Source organism: Pleurodeles waltl, chromosome 5 (assembly GCF_031143425.1).
Source record: "Pleurodeles waltl isolate 20211129_DDA chromosome 5, aPleWal1.hap1.20221129, whole genome shotgun sequence".
NCBI lineage: Eukaryota > Metazoa > Chordata > Amphibia > Caudata > Salamandridae > Pleurodeles > Pleurodeles waltl.
This window is the reverse complement of record NC_090444.1, coordinates 193105324-193130449: the sequence shown is the minus strand read 5'-3', so window position 1 is coordinate 193130449 and position 25126 is coordinate 193105324. Positions and strand designations below refer to the sequence as shown.

Sequence of the window (25126 nt, the reverse complement as noted above, 5' to 3'; positions counted from 1 at the left end):
CTGAGCCTCCCACAACAACTTGCAGCAGCAGCAGCTTTCAGGGTAAGGGTAGTTATCAGAAGAAAATCATTACCTTGTTCACAGACATTAAATATACACGTTTGGCAACGTCCCTGGGTATTCTGCAGAAACCTGGCCCGCCGCAGCTTACAATCACTAGCTGCCACACAAGGTACGCCTCAATCACCCCTCTCTTTATTTTGCAGCCATTTTCCCTGAATGTCAAAGTCAATTTAGTGCAGTTCACTTTGCTGAATAAATCAGAGGTGAAATCCTTGCTAAAAGTTAAATTTGATTTGCTAAAAGGAGCTTAGGGCAACTATTAATCAATATATCCAGAGTGTCAGAGCTGAGGCCATGACAGACAGGCATTCATTTGGAGATTGACTCAGATATGGGGCGGGGAGGGGGGAGGGGTGAGGAAAAGAAAAGGGCAACTGCCAGACCTTGGGGGTTCACATGGCAACAGAAAGGGTGAGTCCCCCTCATGTACAATTATCAATATAGATTACAAGTGCAGTCAACATATGACATGGATGTATGAAAACTGATTTTACTACGAAATTTGTTGCCGTATTTCACTAAGTGTGTTGCTTTATGAAATACTACAGGGGGCTCCTAGATTCTCTGGTGCTCTAAAATAGTATCAGAATGGGCTCATCTGAGTTGGACTTTCAAATTATATGAAAAATCACTGGCTTTTTCACACCTTTGTGTTCATGTTTGAATATCAGTGGTTGTGACATTTCAAGTGGTAGTCCTAGCTCACAAAGTTTATTGCTAACACAAGAAAGACTTACATGCCTTTCATGTGATCTCTAGACGGGATGCAACTGACCTGATTGAAGAAATAGGGATCAGAAGACATTTCCTCTTGTAAAATGGGACTAACTGGAGCAGACAATCCACCAGTATCCACTGTAGTAATTTTGTGAGTATGGGTGGGACATGGAGTATTTCTGGTGGGATAGCCTGTAAAAAGTTAGTGACCACCAATAAACTCATATGTTAGTGGACATTCCCACACATTTTGCAGGGTGTTTCCATCTACTGGAAAGTCACCTCTGCAACAGTAGTAATCCCTACTCCTGAATGGGAAAGGACATAATACTTCTCCATATCTCAGGAGGGTGTACAAGAAGTACTTTTTCCTAGAACCTCATGGTTTCCCTGTGGGAGGGACTGAATGGCACACTGGTATCTCTTCATTATCTGTGATATATCATTATCATTTTGTAGATCATTTGTTTAAAGTTGTCAGGTGAGTTAGCGGTTATGATTAGGTTATTCTGCAAAATCATGTAGAATCTTTTTTTACGAAACGTGTGTCATGTTATATTGTTTCCTATAGACATTGCTTCCTTTAAAGAAAAGGACATACTAACAAGAAGAAGTTTAATTTACCTAAATGATTGATTTATTTGAACTGACCAATATAGCCGATAGAAGATGATGGAAATGTGATAAAGAGCCTCACAAGCGGAGTAGATGTAGTGATAATTAGCGTAAACTCATAACGTTTATTTGTCATCACGCTATTCGAGGATTCACATACTTCAAGATATTTTGGGGGTATTTGATTTATTTGTGATTGCTGAATAAGCTCTTAAAATTTCTAGTGAGTTCTAAACACCCTTTAGGTAATTGACGGTTCTTGGATGAAATATTGAAATAACACTACTGTAGTGAATAATACCCACAACTTATTGGTGGTGCAAGGTGGCTGTTGAAAATAATGTGCATTTTATAGGGGTGCATAGGTGGAGCAGGCTTTTCAGAAGAGTATTCTGAAATGGTTTTCTGCTAGTAACTCAACAGCAGTACTCGAGTACTCACTTCCATTAGTCTTTCCTTGTGACCGAGTCAACTCAAATTACATTTTCACAGAAAATGCTTGTGAAAGTTGTGGTATTCTTAGATAAGCCCCCAAAGCAGAGCAACGGATACTTTCTTCAACAGGACAAATCTCAGAGCAATGTCGCTCACCCCAATGATGTTTGTTACCTCTTCGAGTTACCGAGTGTCAAATCATTGCTAAAACTGAAATAAAATCTCCAAAGCATGTAGTGAATAGAAGTTACACACCTGTTAACCAGGTGAGGTGGTTGTATGATGCTACTTATGTGTTCTGGTGAACCACAACGCAGTAGATATCACAAGACTTGATAATGGCTTTGTACACGGCAACATCCATTGTATTTGTCGTGTCTTTTTTAGGCTTATAATTCATTATCAGTATTTCTTGGGAATGACCTCAAATATGTGATAGCTGACTAGTAATTCGTGGCTGTGATATCATTCCATATGAATCTTTAATATCTAGCTGAGGACCTAAAAAGTTAAACGTCTTTTTAATAAGAACATCAAGGATAGTTGGTGGTGATTCTTGTTAAAAGAAGACAAAAGTTCCCCCTGTGGCCCCTGTTGAGCCTTTGTGGTTGCGTAATGCTCGGCTATGGTTTTATATATCTCTAGGCACACAATGCTTAGGAACGCATGGAAATGGTCTCTTCATGATCCATGAGCTTGATTTAATGTGTTCTACCAATGTCTTTCCGTTACACGTTCATTTCAGTGGTCTAGAGGGCCTTTTCGTCTGCATCTATATTTTTTAGAGAACATTTTGTTCCTCCATCGTATTGTTGGGTAGATATTTTAAGAGCCTAATGTTTCCTGTCTCCATTTAGAACAGGAGGAGAGTGCCCATTTTTGCTGAATGTCAATGAGGCACTTACATCACAGAGATGTTGCTGAACTGATTCAGACACTGTTATCAGGTAACTGACAAGCCTTACTGATGGAAAGGAGAACATTAAAATCTATTGTACTGAGACAAACATGGCCATATTTGAAGTTCCTGCCTGATGAAAATATAATAATAATAATAACAACAACAAAAAACTGAAGCAAAAAAAAATCATATTTGCATTTCAATAGTCTTAGTCATCATTCTCTGTGGTAAGAGGCACGGGGTATACAATTTGGGCAACTTGGACTCCCTCTGTGGACATATTCATGTAGATCATCTGATATAGGTTACACCTCCGCACGTTCCAGATTCCAAGACGCCTGGTCAAGCACTTTCCACATTTTTTTTTTCACTAACGAAGTTCCAGAGGAATATTTTAATCTGACACAAACAACAACCAAAGGTCTGGCGGCGGGGTTGATGGTCGTTTTATCGCGGCCTGCGAAACCCGGCTAGGCGGCCTCCATCGCGCCCATCCGGGGACCGGGCCGCGGTGGAAGGGCCGCGCTGGGGGGAAGCAGTGAAGTGGAGTGTGGAAGTGCCTCCATATCTACATAAAAGAGATTAGAGGCGACAGCGTCCCCTTTTACGGCTCAATCATACTGTGTTAGCAATGCGCTTATCCGAGCGCGGACGGAATTGAAAGAGAAATAAAAAAAAAAGGCTCTGGCAGATAGGAGCCAGAAAAGTGAGGCATGAGCAATTTCTGAGGCTATAAAAGGATGGTAATGGCGGGGTGCTGTCATTCTCAAAAAGGGCTATTAGGCCACAATCTTCTGTTCACGTGCCCTTACCTTCCTCGCTCAAAAGTCAAGCGTTTGCCACTGATCCGCCATCGCTCCCTCTTCTGATAAGACCTGGTCATGTTTCATAATAACACCATTTCTCTTTGTTTGATTTATTTTTGTGGAGAGGCTAATTCTGTCTCAGACAACGGCCACCTTCCTAGCTGTTACTTTTTCTTTTCCTTTCCATTTGTGGAAGGCATTGCCTGCCACAATGCTTCTTTTGATTAAAATAGACTCTGCTCAGTCTTGACTATGTTGCCTACTATAACTTAAGGGAAATAACTCTCTTTTACAACTGTGGAATCAGGTTGTTCTATTTCTGAAGCCCTGTGCGTGGAACATTTGGCATAGTGACTTAGGACCGTGTGCGCCAATGTCTCAATCTGTGCATATCACGCTGTCCATGACAATAATGCTTCTTGTTACATGCACTGGTTCCATACAGCTGCACACTGTTTTTTTTTTTTATAGATTACTGCTTAGCATTCACGTCTTTCGTTGCTGCCCCCTAACCCTGTTCTCCCAGGATATAGGATTGCACCTGCTGGTCACAGCCGGGCAGCACCAGTTGATGCCAATCACTGCTGGTGCTTAGCAAGGCGCGCCCACTACAGTGTGAGTGTGCCGTCATGTGGCTCCAAACAACTCGTTCCTGGATGTAAGCACTGGTTTTCAAAAGTTACCTAAAACGTATGCTTTCGTATTTCAGTCTCAAAATCTCCTGCCCGTCGTTGGTGTACCCTACAGTGGGATAAAGAGTTGGACTGTCAGTGAATAACGCAAAATGTGGTATCAGTCGTGATGAAGGAACATCACTGAGCAGAGGGGATATACGCCTTCATTTCTCCACCTGGGAACGTTTGCAAATGTATTGTTTTCTTAATGTATCGAAACGTGCTTGTTTCGAATTAAAAATTACCAATGTGTTCAGTGCATTTAATGGTGAAGACTGATCCAACGATAAATAGCGACTGATTAGCAACCTAGATTTACTGAACCCCATGCAATGGAGCAATGGGTGAAAAATTGCAATGTTGTATTGCACGAAGGACACAAAGTGATGCAGCACCAAATTTAGTAAGAGGTGCCTGCTGATGACATCTTCATCGGCACTTACACTAAATCAGGATGGTCAGCATGATGCTTACCCTTGCCTTCTTGTGCAAAGGCGAGCCACCAGGGCCAAGCCTCAGATTTTTACTGGAGGCTCTCAAACTGTTTCTCCCATGTCAGGTAAAAGTGGTCTATACCGACCTGGATTTGAATTCGCAGTCCGGTACCAGACTGCAAAACAGACAGGACAAAGGGCCTGATTATGAGTACGGCCGTCCCTTGGACTGCCACACTCACGGTAGCAGTCCAACCGCCACGTCCTTGGCAGTTCGCCTGCTAGATTACAATGCTGGCTGGACTGCCAAAACACTGCCGACACCACCAGGATAATGGATCCCGCGGTGCGGGCGGTGCAGAAAGCTTTGGTCAAGCATGGCGGTGCCCATGGCAGTACTGCCATGCTGATCACGACTTTCCTTTCTGCCAGAATATACTGTGTGCAGCGGCATTGGCCTCCGCTCTCTGTGTGAGCCGAAGCCAATGATGTCACACAGTTTCCGCTGGCCAGCAGCGCAGAAACATTGTAATACAGAGGTGGAGAGGCTGCTGGCTTGGTGGCCACCTCCCCATCATTGTATTGACTGTCCGGTGGTCGGACCGCTGAGATAATAATCAGGCCCTACATGTACTTCTCAAGCCTGACAACTTGAGAGGAGTGAATTTTACTCCCAGAGATAAAGAAAAGCCATGGCTTAGAAACCAGTCTTCACATAATGTTCAAATAATCCTCCCATCTGCAAAGTAGTCCCTGACTGTAGCTACTCTCAGCTGGTCCATGAAGGAACCCTGGGACAATCTATGCCACCTCCCAAAGAGAGCTCTTGGGGAAGCATTAAATGAGTGTGATAGGGTGATGCACATTCAGCTTGCTTACCTGTGTGCATATTTCAAAAATATTAACACAAGTACTGGCATTGAGGTTTCCATCATTCGCATGGCTAAACAAGAGGAATTGTCCTCTTTTGTAGATGATCCTGCTGAAAAAGCAAGTGTTCGTTCCTTACACCAGATGAGCCCTGGAGGAACTACCAGAAACTATGGTCCCTGCATCTCCTACATGAAACTGTGACCTCCTGCAGGGTCCATGTGCACCTTTAAAAAAAGATGTAGTCCTGTTGATGTAGCCCCAGCTGATCTTGGGTTTCAAGTGAGCCAGGAAGTAAGAACATCACCATATCTTAACAGCGGGCTGCTGGGGTGTTGAACATGGCCTTACTGTTAGAGGAATCCCACCTCAGCTGATTACTCAGTGTGTATTTTGTGGGGTGAGGTGCTATGGAGATGGCAATACATGCCTCCTGCAGCTCCATCTCCTGCAACTACCAACATATTTACCCCATCAATACTTCAAGGGCATCTAGTTGATTCCTTTTTATATTGCCTTGGGGAGCTCTGCTTTTGTGAGGGAAAGTTCTAAAGAAAACAAAAGATTCTGCTAATAGCTATTTGAGGTTACTCATACTCAAGGCAGAGTCTGGGTTTTTGCTGTTAATGTGCAGTAGGCCCCGGTGTCACCAACACTACTTGGTTAGGGATAGGAATGTTTCAGTTGACGTTGTAGTGGACAGGTATTAGGTCTTGGGTCAGCTCTTAGCTTGACCAAGTAGACTGGCGAGGGTTAATATTTCTGATGAGGCAACATGGATCACAACTGTAGTTCTACTGAATATGCATATAAGCAATATCAAAGTATCACTTAAAAACACCGGAAATGCGTGAAGCAGTTGGTTGGGTAACACTGCCGACTGTGAGAGAGTACTCCACAGTTCATCAATCAGGGGTTAAAAATTATGCTAATTGAATATAAGTATATTTTGATATAGGGCTCTGTGTGTGTGTGTGTTTGTGTGTGTGTTGTGTGTGTATGTGTGTGTGTGTGTTTGTGTGTGTGTGTGTGTGTGTTGTGTGTGTATGTGTGTGTGTGTGTGTGTGTGTGTTTGTGCGTGTGTTGTGTGTGTAGGTGTGTGTGTGTGTGTTTGTGTGTGTATGTGTGTGTGTGTGTGTGTGTATGCGTCCATGAATGTGTATGTTGGAGTGAGGGCCAGGGCCACATTATTTTAATATGATTGTCTATTGCCAATGAGGGGTTCTGGCATGATAATAAACCACAAGGGCATGTATCAGCCCATCATATATACAGTAAAGATTTCATGAAGAAACAATACCCAGAAATTATTGGATAATGGCACAAAACAACAACTACACAATTAGTATGAATACAAATCCTTGAACCCACTATGTATGTGTATTAACCACAGCACATAATATGATGTATGATTTCATCCTCTATAATCCACAAACATATATTGTTGAGGTCTGGTATAAAAAAATTGCTGGTATGGATGTTATCAAATTCTATGGATGTTTTGGTATGTAGGGTCAGAGTAGGTGCTGGCCAGACAAGTTGTCCAGGGCCTAAACTCTCCAGCCTCTAACATCAAAGAGCAAGTTGCAAGACATGAATGCAAACATCTCAACAAATGGATGTGCTTGCTTGAGGATCACACTAACACACATGAATTCACTTAACAACTGATTGCATTGTCTGCTACACAAAGTGTGTGAGCTGCTTGTGCTGCTCTACGCTTGATATATCCACAGAAGATGAGTCTCCCACTCAGCTATAACTAGCATCGAATTAATCTGGGGCGCTCTGTTAGCAAGCGGTGTAAGGCAAAGCAGCAAGTATAACACAGAGTGATGTTTAAATTAGTTTACAATTTGCCCGGTCTCATCCAGAACTGCTCTGAACAAAGCCATTCAGAAATGTCAGCTGTGCCGCTAACCACTGTAACAAATTGTTGCCTGAACTCTGCACACCTAATGACTTCAAATTAGCCCCACTCCCATCCCGCCTGACAGTTCGTTACGACTGTTAGCAACATGGCTGGCGTATCATGACCAATAAATTGATTTCAGTTGGGGCAGGGAAAGGGATTTCCATCAATTTGATTAAAGAAACTACTGTAGCATTCAAAGCATAAAGACAAACTAGTTTAAGGAGACAGAAAAGAAGTGAACTGGACCAGAAACACATTGTTCACGATTCAAAAGGCGCATTGAAAGACCCTTGGTTGTGTAAAGACCGAATGTTCACATTTCACTTTGGTATGCAGACTTCTGAGACCAGCAGGACTCAAGTGGTTCTCGAGGCATCTTTATTGAGTGTTTAACAGAATTATTGAGACATGTTATCAACTATTGAGCAATCTTATCAACTGACTATGTTAGCACATTGCCAGTTTTGAGAATAAGGTCACATTACATGCAGTTCCACTGAAATTATGCAGCACTGGAACACCACATTATAAGGCAGAGTTGACAACATATGCTGCAAAAAAAGCTAACTAGGCTGCACAATGCAGTACAATCTGTAGCTGCATTACTTTTGTTATTTTGCCAATTAAATTGCCTGGTCAATTTCGCACCTCATTGGACCAAGTGAAATGCTTAAGCAGGGCACTCAGCAACTGAAAGGTGGCCAGTTAACCTTTCCAAATGGTTTGGTGCTGCATGAAACCACATATGAAGCTTTTTGTTTAGCAGTTTTTGATCCATTTGAGGTAGAGCATTTTTTGGGGTGAAACCTGCAAATTATGGGGCGGATGTGGAAAAGGTGACAAATTCGAACAATACAGAGAGCGCTGTGGCTACGCGAGCATATAATTCCCGTGGCACTGATTGTTTACCCTAAAAGTAAGATGGAGATTCTGTGCAAAAGAAAAAGATAGGAATGTACGTGATGACGTTTACAAAGCTTTATCATTATATCAACTGATTAAAAAGCTGTAGGAAAGAGATATCCATGGTAGATCAAGAATTGTTACTATATTGACTAACCTGAGAATTATTCTCCATACACCTCCTGATGAACGCCATAAAAAACAGATAACCAAAGTGTGCTATGTTGTGTAGGATCTCATTTTTGAGGAAATTGATACCTAACGAACAATGCATTCGGTTGCTAGTAGTTTGATCCCCATAATAAAATTGTCCCCAATTCGTTTTCTATGTTATTTAAACATAAGACAGCACTGATGTGATATGGTATGTGTGAAGGGAAATGAAAAACAGAGAATACTTTCAGAAAACAGTATCAATATCCACTGACAAAGAAGAGAAAAACAATGCTGAGCCAATCAGAAACCTTCTAGATGTATTGTGTTACGTAATGTCAGCAATTTACATCTGCCCCACCACTTCTACCGATTTTATACTGTGTGATCAGACGTGCATGACTATTTCCCACTCTTTCCCCACTAATTTAAGTACTTCCGCTGCTCTGTAGTATGATTCTGTCCCCTCTCAAGGAAAAAGGTACAATGATTGCACCTGTCAGGGAGGGAGAAGATACTCTCTAGATAACTTCTGTCAGTTCTCTGCCAAACCATCTAAGAGAACTACCAAGCAAGAGTTCTAATCAACAAAACCACCACAATCTCAGACTCCTATCGAAGAATAACTAGATAAAACAAATACAATGTTTGAAATTGTGACCTTCATTTTAACTCCCAAAAGGATTTGACAGAGTCACAACCATGGAGAAACCAACAACAGAACTAAGCTTTCCAAAACATTTCAGGTGTTCCCTGTATCAACTTTCTATCGATTTGCTATCACTCAGTGAGTCACCTTAAGCAGCAACACTGCAGCCAGGTCTGGCTCCCTTAGCTAACTCCCTGTGCAGCTCACGGAGGAAGCCCAAGAAGCTTGAAATGGTCTAGTGTTGCATGTTTTGCTATTCGGACATGTAGAGGCCTCGAGTTCGTCCTGGGGTGGCCATTGTGGCACAAGCATAGTAAAAGATTGCACACTAATGTTCAATGCTCAATTAATGTTCATTTCTGTAAAAAAAAAAAAAAACCTTTATCTCATCCACAAAAACTAGTGGTTTTCTGCAAGATCAAACTTAGGCCTACAGAAATAAGTTTGAACCTAAGGTGTGGATCTGTGCAACATTGGCTGCTGCAAATTAACAAATACTTCCTGCTGAGCCCTGATTTGAGAACAAATACATGCTGATAACATTATGCATTTGATGATTGTCCAAAAAGAAAATAACTCAACTGAAATAGTGCCTGTTGAGAATGGTTACAGTAAGAAAAGTAGCCCTGAGACCAAACCTGTTCCCACAGAATACAAGTAATAGGAGTGGTAGTTATTATCCAATCAAACACCCGCAACACAAGGGCTCTTATCTAGAATCAGCTTCACGGCACACTGCTTGAGTACCAAAGAGGGAAGAAGATGTGCTTGGCTTCTTTCTCATTCTAAATGCACAGTCTACACAAAGGCAAACATAATTAAAGGGTGTTAAATCCCGTGGAAAACATTTTTGCTACATCTATCAGTTATGACTTAGCACTGGTGAAAAAAGAATAATTCAAACCTCTAAGACCCTGACTACGAGTGGCTCGTTAAAAAAGTACTTTTTATTGCATCTCATAAATAACGATACCCCAGGTCTCTTATGTATCAGGAGGGATAAAAAGTGTCTATTATGAGGTTTTGGGGAATAATATGCGGATCCTGGTATTTAATGCATGAAAATCAGCATGTTATGTTAAATACTGTACACATTTCCCCTGTTAAATTTCGGGCAGTAGGACCTGCTGAATTTGATAAAGGTCGAGGCACTTAATGCATGCAATAACTATCAGATGCATTAAAGGCAACCAAACCTGGAATTCAGGCCCCTGCGCTAAAGGGGTTTACGCAGGGCTCTGAAACCAGTAGCCCACACATAATCAGGCCCATGGTCTGTTCTTTTTTTTCTTTTTTGGTTTTGCTGTTCTTTTTGTTGTTATTGTTAGGAGCAGTGGCAGAAGCACTAGCACATATGAAAGCAGTAGTAGTAGCAGTGACAGAAGGGGTGTAATACACCAAAACTACTTTGGAATCTGTACTAAGAATTACAGCCGAAAAGGGGAGTTGTGTTTCTCTCCTCAAACAGGAGGCACATATAGATTGTGAATGGCACGGGTGAGAATCTTTCACTAAATTGCTCATTCTCTAATATCAAAAGTGGCAGTGAATGACCCCCATTGGTGTTGTGGGCGTCTCACTGTAAACATGTGGGAGAGTGTGGGAGGGTAACACAAAAGCTGCAAAGGCCATTTCAGAAACCTGGGAAGAAGCAGCAAGCTAAAGAAAAACAGATGGATTGAATAAGTCGATTAACTCCAATGTGTATTAATTATATCCTCATTTGAGTAAGCATTGTAGATAGGCATGACCATGTTCACAAACCTCTGATATTCTCTCCGGAAGCGAAGAGAACAATATCTCCTGCAGTCAATCACTTATTCCGTCATCAATGTTACTACACTATTGAACCCATGCTGCCAAAGAAACTAAACACAATATTTTCATGTCAAGCAGATTGTCAGTAGTAAGTGTGGACAAAAAAACTTGGATATAAAATCCTTTTAAATCAAATGTTCTGCAAAGGCGTACATCTCTGGTTATCCTGCTAACTATGTTAAAACAACAACAAAATGCTTTTTCAACAAGACAGAATTGTTTTTCATACCTGGTATATGCTTGGCCCATCCGATGATCACCACCAGCTCCCTGTCGGCCAGGTCACAAAGCGTGGTGAGGGCTTTGATGTCACTGTCAGGGACCGTCGGGTCAGGCATGGCATAGATCTTCTCTGGTTCGGCCACCAGCAAGTGCGAGACAATCTTGTTATCTGAAAGAATACACCACAGCACTGCGGGATCAATAGTAGTATCTTCCTATTTGCCAAAGTTCATGGATGATAATTGGGACTTGAGGGAATGAGGTGTCAAAGCCATGTCAGTGTGACTAATATTTTGTGCAGACATGAATTAAAGTTGCTTCCTCACTTTCAAATTAAGAATTCAGGGGACCAAGCATCAGTATACCATGGTGCATATAGCTGCTTCATATGTTTGTCTTAACACAGTATTATTGCATAGATTTCTCAGAAATTCCAACAGAAATCTGGCTAATTAACTGTGACTAGCAATCCCATTTCGTCTTTCCTTCTCATTTCTCACTTGTCAGGTCTGTCTATACGTCTGAGCTTCATGTCTGCCTCCGATATGACCTTCCATATGCAGCATCTCAGCCTTGGTATTGAAAGTTCCTGGTCAGGAGTCACAACACCTCTGCATGCTGTAACAAGAAGTCTCCCTTAGGTGGTTGATTGCCATGCAAGGCTGACAGAGGTGTCATTATTCATGTATCTGCATTACTTACTACCCACCCTATGGTACACGGTTTTCCATATATTTGGTGAAAACTGTTATGGAATTAAAGGTGGGTAGCTCTTAATAAAAAAGATCATTTTCCATTAGGGGTTTGAAGTGTCATCAAACAAAGCAGCGAGAGAGAAGCTCTATTTGTCTGTGGTGCCACATATAGAACCAAGGTGGATAAACTACACAATATTTACAACAAGCCATCTACACTTTTATGCTGTGCAGGCCCACCAGAAACTTTTTCCTAGCTGAACAATGGTAAAGGATTCAAAGGACAGTCATGCGCAATCTGGCATTCCACAGTTCTCTTCAAACATTCCTGGGGTCCTATCACCCACCTCGCTATGCCCTTCTAAACTTGTCCCCCCAATGAACTGGCCACAGATATGAAAAAAAAATGGCTTCCTGCCACCCTCTCCCACTATCTTCAGGAGACCTCTCCAATCCTCTGCCCTGTGCCAAAATGAAAATACTGCATGCCCAGCCACCCCCAGTACACTGTGGTCAATATACCCCACTCAGCCTTCACTACAATACTAAAAAAGGCCTTGCGCCCCTCTTCCCATTCCCTTCACCTTTCCTCCCTCACCCTGCTCTAAGCTGTGCACTCCACTTCCAATATGAGAGGGATAGCTGTTGTTCCATCTATTGAAGTTTTCCACCAGTCAATGACCTAGTTGTGTTTGTACATTTGGAAGCGTAGCAAGCCTGCACTCTGCCAACTTTGTGACAGCATGGCAAGGCTCCCAAAAATACTTTCCTTAAATGTTCAACAACTGGAGTTGCAATAGTAATTCATTCCCAAATATTAGAGGAGTTCTAGACTCCCATCAGCTTTTGAGTGGGTGGGCAGGGAAATGCCACCATCAGGGGGCAAGCACAGACGGGGACACTTACACATTTACGTCAGTGCTACGTTGACAGTGGCTTTCTAAGAGCTACCTGTCAATGAAGGATGCTTTTTTTTCACTACTTGTGAGGGTCTGCACAGAGGAGTGGTCCATAGTGGTTATGGGAGTTGAAGGTGCAGGAGCACCACTCATGATCCCCGCCTCTCTCTGGTCTACAGAGACCTAGAAGAGGTGTTATATAACGATCTTGTAAAGTAAGCCTGGTGTTTTGCTGGTCTGATTTCAGAGGAGTGAAAAAACATGCAATTTTTGTCACTGCTTTGAAATGAGGGCAGCAAATAACTGGGACTGCAAAAGGTGTTCGTGATAATTCCTCTAAAGCAGAGCCAAACGACACAATGCTGTCATACTTTACACCCATGTGATTTAATGTTGTGCATGGAAATGTGCAAAATGTGCAGTGTTTGAGCAAATAAGCAATGCCTCTCTAAATACCAAAGTGTGATACTCAGCTGCGGTCCAAAACACGCAGCAGGCAGTAATTCATGCCCGGAGAACTGCAGTCTTTTCTGCACTTCTGTGGGTGAAAGAGAGAGAGCCCTCAAGGGGAAGAGGTGATGTATACTCAGGGCCACTGGAATTATGTGGCCGGGGAGTACTAAATTATGTGGCAGGATTAACTAATTATGCAGCAACAAAAGACAAATTATGTGACATAATGCAGCACATTTTGAGACAGTATTGCTTCATTATTTTGCCATGTTAGATGCTTAAAATGTCTAGGTAATTTTTTCATCTCATCAATACCAGTTTAACACCCAAATACAGCACGAAACAACAGAAAGGTGACTGGCCACCCTTTTCAATAGGCCTTCCACTATGTAGCAAAACGGGTTGCTGCGTTTTTAGTTACGTTTGAGCTAGAAACTTTTTTTTTTATAAAATCTGCAGATTATGCTGCAGTTGATGGATTTTGTGGTAAATATTGCAAATTAATAATTATGCAGAAAACGCTGTTCCCACAATATCTCGTAATTCTGGTGGCCCTGTGTGTAGTCTACGATTCTGATGGCTCTTGACAATCAGCAACTGCACTGTCCTCTTCTCAGTGCCAGTCAACCAGCCGCGAATGCTTACTCTCAATGGGCGCACTTGCAATCCTCCCACTGTCTGGGGTGCATTGGCAATCTTCCTCCTGGTGTGGAATGGGGCTAAAGCCTGGGTGTAGAAACAAATCACATACCAGCCTTGTATTCCCTCTGCAATTCAACAATTAAGGCTAGCACAAAACTGGAGAGAACCAATGCAAATCCTGTGTGTACTCTTGTGCTAAAGTGTATTTCACGCAATGTAGCCTATAGTTGTCATAATTACGTCAACTTGGTTTTTGTGTTTGCGTGTTAGGTCTAATATTGAAAACTTGGTGGACAATAGATATTAATAATACCCCTTGAATTCTATTTCCATAGGTAGATGGCGTGTGAGATCAGGTGTTGACAGTGCCAAGGTACACTCTGGCGACCAGGAGCTTTACAAATGTACATGTTATGTTAAGACTGCCTGTCAGGTAAACTCAGACTCCACGTGGTCTCTAGCTGTGCCTCTTCCGTTTTAGTGTGTATTCCCGTTTACGTTATGTAGATGTCTATAGCGCTAAAAGACTCTCCAGCACACACAGTGAAGTAGCTCTATACAGACATACTTATAACAAAATATTCCTGAAGAACGTACATCCGATAGACCAGTGAGGATTTGTTTTATAAATTAGCTTAAGGACAGTTTATCATATGCTTCCTGGTTTTACATACATGGGAATATGCATGCTTCATACAACGTTGAGATGGACATGTAACAATCGAAACACCCATCATTAGATAGAACTGGGCATTTTGACCGGTTCTTTCAAACATTGACATTTGTTTCCGTGCTCCCAGTGACTCTTTCCAAACGAGCAGGGTGTATACATTGTATTTGTATTCTTTCGAAAATCTGTGAGCGCGATGGATTATTAATAGTGCAGAATATACACGGGTCGCTTAATCTCATTCACTCGCTTCTGTGACGAGCCTGCGCAAGGCCTGCGTACAGCAAGCATGGCCATGTGATCAGGGACGCACCTGCGCGGCGCGCGCTGGCAAGAATGAATGGGACATTGCACGATGAATGGCGCTTGACCCTTCATATCGTTTCTGCCTCTAAACAGCCCTAACAGGGACCCCGGCGTCTTCGATGCGTCGTTGAATCGAAAGTAACAATGAAGTGCCTGAAAAAACGAGACAGAGAAGGCAAAGTCAGATCGCCTCAGCCCGCGAAGCGAGAGGGCCCAGAAGCCTGGCAATCCCGGTTACCACAGGGCCGCGTTTTACAAAAAGGATGGCTACTAGCAGATTTACTCGCGTGTCTGCTTCCCAAAATCTCGGTCGTTAAATATTGTGACAACGCCACAACCCTGAGGAACATCACCGGACCGGCCGCATTGGAGAGCGCGGGATGGCCTAACAAGCAGCCTCGGTTCCGCGTTCCTTCCCCGGGGCAGAGCCTGGCGCTGAGAGGCGTAGACGACTGTGGGGAAGAATTGTGCAAAAGTGCGGGAAGGTGCCAGTCAGTCTTTCCCGGGAGGACAGCCTGCAACTGGGAGGCGGGGATGGGAAAGGGCCCCACGGTTCTCTCTGGCCTCCGAGAGCCACATCACCAAGGAAACGGAATAGCCACCGGCGCTCTCTCAAACTACATCTTATTTAATGATTTCCTAATTAGAATCAATACAACCCAATTTTCATTGCTGTGCTTTTCTGGTGGGCAAACAAGCATGCGGGTTCCATAAAATCTCTGGGGCTAATTCTCCACTTAAGCCGATTTCGACTTTTCTTGACGTTTATCTGGCAGGCTTTGAAAACCAGCACTTATGAGGGTGTGTGTTTAAGAACAATCTGATCGGATGGATAATGGAAATATAAGTCCCATGGCTACAGATAGTAATTGAGAAAGAGGCGTGTGCAGCTGTCGTAGAAGAGACAGGTCATTGGGTTGACTTTTAATGTACTGCTTCACAATATTCTGGGTCCCTGGTGCAGAGAGGCACCGATCAAGGGTGAACTGGTGCACAGGGGCATAGGGAAAGGCTGTGGACCTGGTGAAATTCGGACATTCTACCCATCTGAATAGAACCGGACCACCACCCCTTAGGTAGAAAACGATCGACCGCCATGCAGAATTATATCACCAAAGTGAAATATGAACCTCAGGCTTCAATATTTCCCTTGAACTGGAGTAACTGTAAACGCACTCAAAAAACACAGCTGAGGTTTTACCTGTATCAGAGAAAAGCATATTGCTCTTAAGTGCACAGGCCACACTCAAGTGCCCATTTTGGGCAGATGGCCCTGGATAACTGGGCTCTTGACGCACGAACACACGGTTTTTTCCCCAACTTCATCGACCTCCAGGAATGGCACTTCCAGCTTTCTGACAGGGCCTCAACGATGTGAAACAGTATAAAATATGCGCGTTTGGCGCCATTATCTTGTCAGATTCCTCCTCAGAGGGCGGGACCCGGGCGGGGCAGGCCACTACTCCTGTTGGTGAACTTTGTATGTGTTTTTTTGTGTGTGGATTGTGTGAGCAGTATGTGTGTTTACTCTTGTCTATGAGGGAAGCCACCTATTTTACCCTCTTAGTTATCGTCAGAGGGTAGGTCTGCACTGAGAGGACAAAATTATGCAATTTACTAGTACCATTTGTGGTTGCAGTATGGCTGAGGCGCCGGCAACTAAACTCCACTTTAACAGCCTTCTGTAAATTACACCGTCAACATGTGAGCGCAATGACTACACTGAACAAAAAAATGAGAGGACAATCTCCGCCTAGCTAAAATCCAGTAAAATTAAAACCCCTAATGAAATTAAGCATTAGAGTTTATTACATTTTATAGAATTATCAGAAAGTTTTTATTATAATGCAGAAAATCTGCTTAATGCAGGCCCAAAATGCATTTACTGACTGGCGGAACAGCTTAGGCAGTCTGAGAAGCGGAAGCCAGATTGGACAATTGAAGGTATAATCAGCATAATGTTTGTTGGAAAGGCACAGGGAAACCATGCCATATGTTCACTTAAGCCTTAATTTTATGTAAAATGGCCTGTTTTTCCACTGAAGTAGCGAAAATGCCCTTTCGCTTACAGTTTAAAGTCTGTTATGTGCTCAACAGCTCCCCATATGTTCATAGCTGCGGTATTCGCCAGTGACCCCTGCTGGGTGGAATGACTTTGAGGGGAGCCTGCTTGCCAGCCAGCAATCAAATGCCAAAGAGGGATACCGCATGCATTATGAAGCCTTGCCTGAGGTTTAGTACCTACACAACAGGGGCTTATGAAGAGAGATGACTAAAACTGAACATGGACAGTCCATCAAAGACACTTAGGCAGATAGCATGATACTGAATCAATTTACATGTGCATTTAGTGATCAATGTGAATTATTGCTGGCTCAAGAATGACTGTAGAAGAAACATGATATGAGGCCAAAGTAAAGGATGTGGCCCAAGTGAACACACATTTTGGTTTCATAGAAATTGTGATGCAAGCAGAAGCCCTTCTTCACCCACTAGCAGTGGTTGGGTGGAAACACATAAGGAAGCCACAGAAGTGTGTGAGAAACACTGGGTAGCGACAACAGTGTAGCAGTAAAAGTGAAAAGGCCAGGCAGAAGGAAGAGCCTCTCTTAGAGAACCTGGAGATGTCTGCTACTTTCTGTGCTTTTCTCCTTTGCTTCTACGTGGCAGTTATTAACAGGATGTTGCAAATGGCAGAACTACAGATACCGTAGCAGCGCTCTGCCTTTCATAGCAGAGCTGAGTGGAGCTCTTTGAAATGTGGTGAATGAAACTGCAGACGGTGATTGACTGTGGCTGTTGTCCAACCTAGCAAACATGTAACAGACTATCAAGATCCTCTCAAGTACTTCTGAATTTCACAAGACTATGGATTTGCAGGCTGCCGAACACTGATGGTTCAGGAGCGAGCGTGACATGATCCCAAAGTAAAAAAAAAGACCCATAGTTTCCTGCAATCAACTCACATCTTGAGCTTGACATTCGAGGTGTGCCAAGATGATTTTTTTTTACGTGCTTTTGTGTATTTTTCATAAAAACTAAGAAACATATGTGATGGTAACATGAGAACCACGACTTTTGCCTTTCTTTAAAATTGCATACATCCATTTTAAATATATTGTTCGTCCCTGTAACTTGACAGCCCCTTCTTTTGCTATAGTTGAGTGATTCTGTAAGAAAAGCTAAGCAAGGTTTGCACTCACGTACAGAGTTACTGGCTTGGTATGGTTTTACAATACTCAAGGCAATAAGGCACATCCTTAATAATAAGCAACAACTAAGTCATTCAATTGGAAAATCTGCAAAATACTTTAGATGTAAAATCTAAAGCTAGGGACTCAAATGCATGAATGCGTTTATGCTCACCTGTTGCGTTAATGTACCTGAGAATCTCACATACTCCTGTAACTTAAGTTTCCACAGGCCTTATCACAAAAAACGACAAGTGTAAAACAAAGTACTGCCACGCAACCTTACGCCAAATGATGCTCTGCGTTAAATATCGCTATTCCAGACACTACCTGCAGTATCGTATATACTTACATGGTTTTTTGGCTGGCTGAACTAGCTGCGGATTCAGGTAGGGGCTGTTTTCTGCATCTATTCTGCGCTTGTACTTTTGACGGCCTCCGCGTACTCGATCAAGACGAACCCCTGAAACGGAAAGAAAAATATGTTTAAAGCAATACACTAAACTGATAACTTTCTCTGTTTTTGTGTCAATGACAATCATATGTTTTTAAGTATGCATTACAAGAAAAGCTTGCATGCCCAATAAAGGTATATAACTATTGCACATACGTTCAGTAAGTTGATAGTTAAGGGGTTTGCGAACTTTCAAACACTGTGAAAATTAGATTAACTTTTATGCTACATTCATTTTAAAATAACAGTTAAAATCACTTTTGCAAAGGCTTTGTTTTGAATACTTGATAGATTCATAAAGGTACCACCCCAATATTTTCTTTGTGTATAAACCCCTTCTTCTGGGCTGTTGTGGGTTGCGCGCACTGCTCATACACACACTGTATCTTGTGAGTCGATAAATGCTCTGCCAATATATGCCACACCCAGCCCCTTTGGCATATTAAGATTTTGGGTTTGATTTATTGTTTCAAATATGTAATAGGTAAGAACGAGAGTCAAAATAAAATAAAAAGGCTTCAGTGCTAAATTCTTGGCATGGATGACCAGAGTTGTCATAGGTCAAAAATCTGCACAATTTTTTATGAGTTTTCTTTCTCTCTGGGACCATCATTCTGAGTCAGGTGGTAGTTATGATTCATCCAGGGATGGGGGTTACACTCAGAATCAGGATTACAAGTAGTGCATTTAAATCTCACTCTTAATTTGTGCATCTATGCAGATTTCACTAGCAAACACCTGCTGAAATCTTTGTGGAGAAGATGGCCAGTACTGAGGCAAAAAAACATGCATGGACACACATATTTCCACACTCCATTTTCCAGGTTCACATTTGCAATAGTGCAGAAATACTGCACCTGTAAATTTCCTCACACTGTGTCATTGAGGTTTCTGGATGGAGTCCACATCGGCTATTCCTTGGGTCTTGTACTTGGACCGTATGTCTTAAAATGTATTAGCATTTGACTCCTGCTAATCCTTAAGGTTTAATTTAACGTGGGATGGCTGGTAAATCTGCAATGCAGGCAAGCAGAAATAATTCACCAAAATAGTGCCAGGGCAGCATCCTGTATTGCTCACGCACTAATGTTGAGGATATAATGAGTTATAGGAAGATGGTGTAATTTGGTTCAATAAAGCAAAATGATGTGGCTCCCCCGTAGAATGTGGTGAGGGCCCCCTGAGATTCCCACATCTCACACACTTTCTCAACTGTTCGGCTGGAAGGGGTCCCTGAAGGGTAGGCCCCCATCTGCACCTCCTGGCCTGCAGGGGCCTTTGTTACTCCCCTGGTGCTGGCCTGACAGCTCTTGCGATCACTTGGCTGTGCATCAGGAGGAACCAACGTTCTACTCAGGTGAAACTAAAGCTTCACGCATGAGGTGGGATGAACAGCACATCCATTAGACAGGCGTTTGTTTTTTCAAACAACTACCCTAAGTCCTAAGTTATCCAGAGAGATAAAAGGCACGACTAACATTAAAGCTCTCGCGCTCGGCAGCTGAATTTACAATTAGCGCGGGGAGGTCTGTAGAGTGTTCATCTCCTGCTGCTGATCAGCGCTATTAAAGACATTACGTGCTGGGCAGAAGCCTACTTTTGAAAATCGTTGCCTTTTATCACTTTCTGGGGCATCTCAACGCTATTTAATTCTATTTACAATAAGGCAAAGTACAGCCTAATGCACACATAACATATAAAGATATATTTTGTGTAAGCTATTTCCAGGTAAATACATATTCGTCTATTTTCTAACGCTGCTACAGTGATAAAGTGCTAATCTCAATCTCTTTGGCACAACAAAGTAGAACTTGATGTTGCATTTCGCTTCCTGTTCACAGAAACATTACAACTAGAAGTTAGGGCTGTATTTGGCACTTAGGACTCCTGAGAAACTGACACTATGACATATTTTCAGTGTTTGCAAATTTAGGGGTGGGAAGTATGGGGGAATGGCAGAAAAGAAAGATAGCCTTGTCTCATGCACAAAACACATGTAGAGTTGTGCCTTTGTGGGTATTCACAAACATGTTGCACGGCCATTCCCATCGTGGAAACACTCATTCATACTTGTACTTGCAACAATTTTTAATAATCTGTGTGAGCAGGGCAGAATGAGAAGGGAACTTCCCAAATGACAAGGGGGCTTTGAAGTGGTTTAGGCACAAAGAAAAAATGTTTCTCTGCGAAGAAGAATACGTATACATTAAAATAGGTATTCCTATGGTCCCATCTTACTTAGCGTGGTATACTGCACACTTTCACGAGTCAGATGAGTAAGTATAGAGGAGGATTGCGAAGCATGGGAATCCTATGAAGAAGGAAACATTTCCCAGCGTAGGCCCCGATTATAAGTAGGGTAGTTTTAGGGGCAGATATATGGAGAGCCAAGAATGTATGTTTCCGCCCAGTATCTCCCACTTCAGTCAGCCTATTACAAGCCAATTCCAGTGAGCAAGATCCAGCACAGGATCACTGCAACCTTAAAATTGCAGTTCAATGATGCTAAATCCAAACAATGGCCCAGATTTAAGAAAAAGTGAGGCATCAGCTATGATGCGCCACTTTTCTTGTGCCCCCCAACCGGCACGTACCAACACCATGGTTGCACAGTATTTATAATACGGTGCACCATGGTGGTCATTAGCACAATAGCGTCAACATTTTTGACACTATTGTGGGGCTTTGCTACACTAGCGACAAACGTTTTGAAGCTAGTGCAGCAAAGTGCAAGGAGGCCCATAGGTTACTATGGGAGAGTCAATGTAACGCTTGCTCCGAGCAGGCATTAAAAATGATGCCAAAAGTGGTGCAGTGAAATCTTGTAAATTTCACTGCGCCATTGGTGTGGTCCTCCTAGCACTGGACCCCCCCCCACACACATTGTGCCTGGTGCAGGCATAATGTGGCGCAAGGGGTTACAAAGTGGCATAATGCATGCATTGTGCCACTTTGCAAATATGACGCAGTTGAAAAGCCACTTTAGCTCTACCTTAGTGTAAAAAAATGATGCAATGGGGTGCGCTCAGGTGGCATTAGGGCTCTTAAATATGACCCTATGTATGCAAAGCACCACACAAGTGTTGTACTCTGTCTGGAGACTGTGGTGATGAGAGAAGAGGTGACTACCACATATGTTTCTGAGGCTTAGCAGGTTGGGTCTGGTTTCAAGTATCATACTTCTGTTGTAATGTATTTGGAGATTCTAGGTATTTGGAGAAAGGTCTGGGTGTGGGTGTATTGCTTAATGCTAGTTCTGCAGAAGATAATTCACTCCTTGAGGTACTTAGTGGCACCACAACAATGCAAACTTATCAGTGGTTATCACCAGCTATAAGATGGTAACATCTTGGATGACATAGCAGGCATTTTGGTGTTGAATAACATACTTTCTTTTTGTTCTGCGGAAAGAACCTGGCTTTAGTGTTGTGAGTTGTGGTATATACTACATGTAGTACCTATGGTTGATCAGTTTCTCAGGTAGTAAGAACACAGTTATTCAGGCTTTTAGATAAGTGTAAACAAGTGGCCTTTACATGGGTGTAATAGTCGCTTCTCTGATCACATTTGTAAATTGATCAGTTGTTATTGCTGAGTCTAGTGCTTGGTCTTTATACATGATGGTCTCTTTGTCCCGAATATGGTGTTTGCAGGTCACAATGAAAAGAGCTTGAACAATATTGAGGTTCATCGCGTACAATGTTTCACTAATTCCGTGCATTAATACTTTATCAGAAAACAGACTTTGTGTGAGTAAAACAGAGTTACTGGTGGATGGGTGTCTTTCACTGTGTGTGCTCTACACCTTAATAACCAACATCCCAAAAGCCATGTTGTACTTTATCTTAGTGTGTCCAGCATCTTCTGCTCTTTTGTTTTCCTTGCGCTAGACGTTTTTCTCCTGTCTAAAGTAAACTATACTCCTCCACTTTGACCTAATCCATTTATTTATCTGCTCCCTTATTCTGTTTTATATTTGTGTAGCAGAGAATGAAACACCTGTGAGCCATTTATTTTATTCCTGGTGGACATTGATTGTCATGATAAAAAACTGCAGTGTTTTGTGGAAAACTGTAATTGCTTAGGTTATTTTGTTGCTGTATATCCGATAATGTTTGGCATAACACAGACTTCGAATGAGCAAAACAAAACGTTGCTATTGGTTACGCTGGTTCACATGGAATTGTCACTGCATAAACAAGGGTTATCCCAGAGCGCGGTTTTTCCATTGTTCATATATTATGAGGGTCCTAATGCTTCCTTATGGTATATGTTCATCAACTAACGAAGCGCAGGATAGAGAAGACCGCTATCATTGGAATAATTTATCCAACCTATGGATTGGTTCCGATAAGCCAATGCAGTGTCCCAGGATAACAGGGAGGCAGCAGTGTTGAGAAAAAGCAATCTATATAGAGAGAGACACAAGGATGTGGTAAGCCTTGAAGGTCACAGCCGAATCTCATATGCTCTGAGATGTTGGATCACACCAGCAACCAATGAAGCTTGTAAAGGATTGGAGAGATATGCGGTGACAACAGTAATAGTTAAGCAGCCTGGCTGCTAACTTCTGGGCCATTTGCAAATGATTTGCAAGAGATATGGCGAGATCGAAATAAAGTGCATCGCAGTAATCCGACTGTGAAGCATCAGGAGCATGAATCAGGATCTCGGCATCCTGGTGGAAAAGAATGGCATTAAATATTTCTCCGGTGACACCTTGATGCTCGATGACTGTGCGCATGTGGTATTTGAAAAGAGCGCAGTTTTCCAAGATCAGAAGTCACCGTGTGGTCCATGTCGACCAGCAAGACCTGCCCTTTTTGGTTATCAGGCATAGGACAGAGGAGTGGGCTTCCTGCTCAGGAATAGATCAAATGATTCAAATTCCACCTGTATAAACAATATTATTGAGATCTTTCTTTATCTGTACTTAAATAGTTACCTATGCCTATTTTTCTCGCATACTCCTTTGATATCTGTCCATAATTGTACCATCAATTAACTGCAAAAAGTTAGTTTCGTTTTAACATATAGTGCACTTTAAAAAATGTTCTTTGATCCTTAAATACTCTTTTGGACACACATACACTGAGCTATTCACAAGGAAAGATGGATGTGGGAAATATTTTCTTCATTTTCAAAGTCAGGAGCTTCACCTTCTACAAATGTTCTTGTTGAAGATGCACGACCTTGCTGAAGTTTGGGTTGTGAAGTCTGTGAAGCCAGATGTCTTGCTTGATTTTAACTAAGTACTTTTATATTTATTTTAAAAAGATTTTAAATGTAGCATATTTATGTCAAGTTACGTAGGAAGCAAAACTCATTGGTTACAGAATAAATAATCATATTATGAACTGTAACAGGAAAGATATTTATGCCTCTTACTTCAGACTAGGTTACTTAGGGTCAAATAATGAACAGATTCAGCCTGGTGAACGGGTGATTTGAACAAGACTTTAACCAGGGATCAGCAGTGGTCAAAATCGGGACCAGATGTTAGCCAAGAATTAGCATTGGGTTGACTTGGGCAAGGCAGTAGCCAAGAATTAGTAATCAGCAGACTGTGGCAGGACATTAGCCAGGACCCAAGAATGAGCAGGCGCGGATAGACAATAGCGGGAGATCAGCAATGAACAGACTCAGCAGACCATCAGCCAGGAGTCAGCAATTGCTGCTTGTCATTGCAAATTATATTTACTTCTCTTCCGTGGGTGTCTTCATTGCTTAGTAGACTGTGAAATGGGTGTAATATTTATTAGCTATCGTAAAGTGCCATAGAGATTTTATTACAAATCGAACCCAGGCACCGGGTGGAACAAGGCTAGAAGTCCTCATGATGTAGTTACTCAGGCAGGATAAAACAATGTTGTGACTCTTCTAGAAGTATACTAAGGCCCATGATGGACACTGCATATACCACATGGCAGTGTATTAAAAATATATGAATTGTTGTGAACAGTGCAAAGAGATATTTTACCATGTTGTGGTAATAAGCTGAAAAGATTTAGCACAATTAAAGTGTATTACTGTGAAGTTAAGTATGTGAGCACCTATTTCTCATTTGAAGATTTAGTCTACTTAGCCATCTCCTGCATTTTTGCACTTGCTATGCACTGCCAGGCAGCACATGGGGGGCACATTCCTGCTCACTTCTTCCACAGGGGCAGCGCTGCTCTCAAAAGATCTAAGGATCCACATGGTATCCCTGATCCCTTGCTGATAAGGCTCCTCATCCAGTGGGACTGGGCTTAGTCACCAGGGGCCCTTCTTGCTTGCAGCATCAACAGGGATACAAGGTGCTCCTTTCATCTACCACTTTTAAAAACATGCAAATAAATAAATACACAAATAAAAGTTGCCTGTTACACATTTCATAAATAAATACTGCTATTTACCTACAGTAGTGGCATTTGTGTTGCACACCAGAAATGTGTCTCCTGTTAGTCTAGTACTTTCATCGTTAAATGTTACCCGTACTACTTCGCAATCCATGGCTTGCGAGCATTCGTCCTCTTCCTGTTACTTGAGGTTCACAGTCACATGTCCTGCGAGCTAATAGTTTGTGGCCCTAGCTTCTTCGCACCTCTCCTCTTTGGGGCAGTTACCTAACCTATAAGAGGAATATTTACCTGGCATTT

At 42.3% G+C, this 25126-nt stretch overlaps 1 protein-coding gene across 5 annotated transcripts in view; it reads right to left on the bottom strand.

Moving 5' to 3' along the window:
* The window catches only part of ESRRG (estrogen related receptor gamma), a 661632-nt gene that overhangs the window by 58237 nt on the left and 578269 nt on the right, over window positions 1–25126 (bottom strand). For 4 of the 5 annotated variants that reach the window (XM_069233890.1, XM_069233887.1, XM_069233886.1 and 1 more), the window contains 2 exons: window positions 18384–18494; window positions 11183–11365 (listed from right to left, as the gene is read on the bottom strand). In XM_069233890.1, coding sequence (XP_069089991.1) covers window positions 11183–11365; window positions 18384–18494 — 294 coding nt within the window. The remainder of the gene's footprint in view (window positions 1–11182; window positions 11366–18383; window positions 18495–25126) is intronic. The other variant, XM_069233888.1, reaches the window with a different exon arrangement.